Genomic DNA, 4,700 nt, shown 5'->3' on the forward strand with positions numbered 1-4,700 from the left:
GGCGGGGCCCGGATGGAGCCGGGACAAAGGGGCCGCCGCCCCCCGGCCCGGCCCGGCCCGGCCCAACCTCGCTCTCCCCGAAGCGCCGTTTCTCGGCCCAGCAGGAGCGTGGGGGGCGCTGCTCGGCCTCACCCGCTCCCCCGGGCAGCGCGAGGGAAGGAAGGGCGGTGCAATGCGAGTGAATACAAAATCGGGTTTTTATTATTACAAAAAATACCTTTTTTTTTTTTTTAAGGAAAAAAAATCATCTTAATACGCTGTCCTGCCCATAACGAGGCAGCCCTGAGGGCATGAGCCAGGATCCCTAAGCTGGGCAAAGCGCGGGCAGGCGCCCAGAAACCACCAACTCCCCTAATCTCTGGAAGCCAGCACCGAGGAAACGAGAGAGGAGCCTTTGCCGCCCTGACACTTGCGGTACCTTCTGATTTTAGCCCTCTCTGGCTCACTCCCTTGAGCCTTCAAACTCCTTGAAAGCTCAGGAACATCTCCAAGGAGAAAACCCACCACCAAAAATCAAGACATTTAGAGTCGAACCCCTGTAAACGCTCCGAGAGTGTGCCACAGGCAGCCAGCCCTAGTCCCACAGACCCACCTCAGCCTCATTTTTAAAAAACAGTAAATTCTGTACCTGATCTTTGGACAAATCAGTCACAGGAGCACCAAAAGGCATTGGTCAAGCTGAGTCTCACCCCATCGGGATTATCAGTGTTCCCAGCACTAAACGGCACTGGGTCAAACAAAGGGTTTGGGGGCTGTTTCACCATCAGCAAGCACTTCCCAGAATTATCTTCCCCTGGGAACTGCCGCCCCCTGACAAGGGTTCTGCTGTCAGAGGGATCATTTTGCAACGTGCAAAACAAGACAGAAACCATTACCACAGAGCTAGGTGAGACGTACACCAACCCCACTACGGCTACTTTAAAAGTCTTAGCTCAAAACCAGTTTCATTTCTACCACAGACCTTCACCTGACAGCAACAGCTACAAAGCTACAAGCCCTACATCTCCAACTCTCGACTGGCTACAGACGATCTCCTGCCTGTGTCCCTGCAAACACCTTCTCCCCAGTTCGAAGAGGCTGAAGAAGCAGCTGCTGCACTAAAACATGCCCCTGCTGCGCTTCTTGAGCGCCGCTGAAGAGACCCAGATGCTGCAGGACACCAAAGCAGGTATGAAAACTCTTTTGGGGGGGAATGGAAACCGAGGCACTGAGGTGATGTGGCTCTAGTAAGGCAGCAGCGGTTCTCGATAAAACCCAGAGCTGAGTTTTACCTTGCACTCCCTTTCCAGGGACTGTGACACTCCTGACAATACTCTGCACTGAAAAAGAACTTATGGTCAATTTTGGGCAAGAAGCTTCACCACATCTCCATGTAAAATTTAAATTTAACGGAAAAAAAAAAAGAAATTTGAGCAGCTGCTTCATCATGATTGCTAGTGAACCCCAAACAGTGAGAATGGAGAACTATATCAACTACATCTTAAAAACTATACATAGTTTATAGTTTCCTATAAACTACATGATTTAGAGTTTCTTTTCTGTCTGACCTCACGCTGGAAATACAGGAGAAGTCAGACAGAACAGTCTAGAAATGACTGTGAGGAGTGAGAGGGCTGCGACAGCCCAGCAGCGCGCTCTGCACGCAGGGGAACGCCGTCAGCCCCGAGCCGTGCCCTGGCAGGTACCGAGCTCGGAGCCCTGAGAACTTTGGTCAGAATTCATCCCGCAATCTCGGTGGGTGGTCCATGCCAAAAAACGAAGAGGGTTTTCCATGCACGTCCCGCTCTCTTTTCACAAAGGCAGTAAACGAGGAGACACAGTTCCCGATAAAGTGATCGGACTGGCCGAGAACATAGAGATCGATCTGAGGCACTTCTGGCTGCAAGCTGACAACCTTGATCTGCAGGAAAGGAGGGAAGCAAATGAATCTTATTACAATCCAAATGCCTTGGCTTAATATTAGAAATGGGAATATACAACAAACAGAGCAGATTATGTCTTAAGTCACCCTAGAACTCATTAATAGATAAATGTCAAAACAGTTTTGAAAATCCCTCAGGTTTATTTCACTGAGGTCTTCTTCAAGGAGAAATTTACTACCATGAAGGATAACGCTCTTCAACTTCTAGGAAAGGAAGAGTTTTACAGTATCATAAATTTTGCTCCGAGCAATAATAACTTTGAGATGCCAATATGCGTCTGTGAAGAAGGTATTACACAAGTGCCTGGCTGCTGTCCGTGGCAGCAAGGGGCCAGAATCCGAGGAAGGTTTTTATTAAAGCACTCCTGACAGCACGGGTTTCTGAAAGCCTTACCTTTCCTTGGAAGAACTGCTGTATTTCCGTCGTGTAGGGCTCAGAATCAGTAGCGATATAAACAGATTTAGCTTCTGTCTTTTTCACCCAGAGCTTGAGAGCGCGTTTGATCTCTCTGAGGTCTGGCAGGCACATCTCCATGGTGAGAGGGACCGCAGCGCTTCGGTCGTAGCCCACGCACTGAGGGGAAGCCATGAAGTGTGGCCCGGCCGTCCCATCCTTCAACATATTGCAGGCGTTTTTCTGTTGGAAGAAAAACAAGAGGAAATATCACATTTGAATGGCAACACTGGAAGAAAACACCACCACATCCCCCCGTCGCACCCTGTTTGAAAGGGGAATCCCAGTGGCAGTGCTAACCCAGCGAGGTACCGAGCGCCGCCGGGGTCGGGCTCTCGCCCCAGCACGGCTCCTCTCGGGCAGCTCCTTGCACGGGGCATCAGCCACCAGCCAACGGCCACCACAGGGGCTACAGCAGCCAGCCCCACACAGCCATACCCAGTCTGAGCCGATCCTCAGATGAATTCCTACGTAGGGCCTGACCAGCAGAGAATGAATGTAGGCTTCTCCTTTCTTCACCATCTCATCAGACCACACGATGTACTTATGGAGGGGTCGGTGCTCCTCTAAGACTGGGAACTGGGCTGGAGCTCCAGGTAAGGCGAGCACAGGGTGCTCAGAGGGTGGAAATCTATGGGGAAAAAACCAGCAGAGCAAAACATGACATAACCTGGCAGGCATCATCTTGCAAGGACTACTGAGCATGAATTTTGTGAAGCTTAAAATGGAAACTATGAACACCCAGAAATACACAGTATCTATTGCTCCAAATTTGCCCAACACGAATCCTAAACCTTTTGCCGTGTGAACAGAACATTGAAGTAAAACTCAGGTATTGCATTTCACCCCAGCTCTGGGAACAAACGAATCAGACAAAAGGTAAGAATCTCATACACATAACGATGAGCTACCAAGCAACGATAACTTACATTCTCACCCCAGACTAGAGCAATTCTGTCAAACTTACTGATACAACCAAAGGGGCTCTGAAAGCACGAGGTAACCAGCAAAATACAGTTCATGATCAGCAACTGAGCACCAAGGTTTTTTTGAAGAATAATTACACATGTAATCAATAAATACTGTAATTAAATGTTATTGGCTCAGAAATCAATCAGCCTAAGGGAGCTCACACCTAATACTGCCCACAGAAGAGCATGCTCAGTGAATATTTAATGGAAAAAACATTAAGATTTTTAATTATATGGTTAACTAGTCACTTCAGTCTCTCCCCCCTCAAAAGCAAAAGCTTTAGACAGTGACCAGTACAACTGGTTTTGTGAGTTATTCCATAGTGGTGTGCCAGCACTTTTCCATCTTCTTGCTACCTTTGGATCCAATGGTCCTTGTAGGCAGAACTGAAGGAGATTCCCTTGAAGAGCTCAGACTTATCAAAATTCACTTGGAACTGATCCCAGAAGGGACCAAATGGATTTCCATCCTGCAAAGGAAAGAGGAACATCCGTTCAGTGACGGACTGACAGACACTGAAAGACAGACCTAGCAAGATCCTGGGGTGCAAAGCCGAAGAGCTTTTGTTACAGGAGGAAAGCAGACTGAACACAACAGCCTGTCTGTCACATTCAGCTCCACATTAAAGAAAGCAAAGCACATTAAAGAAAGAGTGAAACACATCAAAGTTAACTGAGAGCTAATGCAAAGGCTGTGTTAAAAGAACAAGAACACCACAGGTCTCAAACTTGTATTTAAGAGGTTGCTTTGAAACCAGGCAGACAACTGCACCACAGGTGTGAAACGGGCTGAGCCCTGTAAGCCTGGTTGTTACAAATCTGCTCTCCTTACAGCCACAGCCGAGTCTGGAGTGGCAAAACCTACTTACACAGAAAATCCTCCTGAACCCCAAGCGTTTGCTGACAAAGAAAAACATGAAGGCACAGCCAGCCACACCAGTAAGGCAAAAAGAAAGGCCCCACAGGCTGACTTGGGGCGGTAACTCCTAAATTTGCCAATCAGTGTCGGCCTGAATGAGCCGGGCATTCCCTCTGGAACAGCAGCACAACTAAACCGCGCCCCCGGGGATGCGGCAGGAACTCACCTTCATGGGACAAGTGCTTTTGTCAGCGCTTCTCTGAGCCGCCGCTTCGAAGCAGTAAGCCACTCGCTTGCCAGGAGGCCAGTGGACGGGCGCCAGCTCCTCCATGAAGTCCTCCAAGGCGATCACGCGGTGGTACCGCAGGAGCGGCTCCAGCCTGAAGTGCTCCGTGTAGGGAACGTGCAGCTGGGGACGACAGGAACCGCCTCACTCGCGGCCCCGGGGCCCGCACCTCACCCCTCCGCCTCCCCCGGGGAGAGGCCCCAGCCGCG

At 49.7% G+C, this 4,700-nt stretch overlaps 1 protein-coding gene across 1 annotated transcript; it reads right to left on the reverse strand.

The window, feature by feature from the left end:
- Positions 1 to 181: 181 nt before the first annotated feature.
- On the reverse strand, positions 182 to 4,684 carry POFUT1 (protein O-fucosyltransferase 1). The gene is made up of 5 exons (XM_026862371.1): positions 4,432 to 4,684; positions 3,704 to 3,816; positions 2,814 to 3,006; positions 2,316 to 2,558; positions 182 to 1,900 (listed from the first exon to the last, which is right to left on the reverse strand). The coding sequence occupies exons 1-5, from the start codon at positions 4,534 to 4,536 to the stop codon at positions 1,712 to 1,714; spliced, it is 843 nt and encodes a 280-aa protein (XP_026718172.1). The 5' UTR covers positions 4,537 to 4,684; the 3' UTR covers positions 182 to 1,711.
- Positions 4,685 to 4,700: the final 16 nt, after the last annotated feature.

Source organism: Athene cunicularia (assembly GCF_003259725.1).
Source record: "Athene cunicularia isolate RWA chromosome 20 unlocalized genomic scaffold, athCun1 chr20_part2, whole genome shotgun sequence".
Taxonomy (NCBI): Eukaryota; Metazoa; Chordata; class Aves; order Strigiformes; family Strigidae; genus Athene; species Athene cunicularia.

Coding starts and splice junctions, on each gene's coding strand:
- POFUT1 (XM_026862371.1), bottom strand. CDS start 4,536: ATGGAGGAGCTGGCGCCCGTCCACTGGCCTCCTGGCAAGCGAGTGGCT. Junction 3,007..3,703: donor AAGGACCATTGGATCCAAAG/GTAGCAAGAAGA, acceptor TTTTCCCCATAG/ATTTCCACCCTCTGAGCACC. Junction 2,559..2,813: donor TGAGGATCGGCTCAGACTGG/GTATGGCTGTGT, acceptor TTCTTCCAACAG/AAAAACGCCTGCAATATGTT.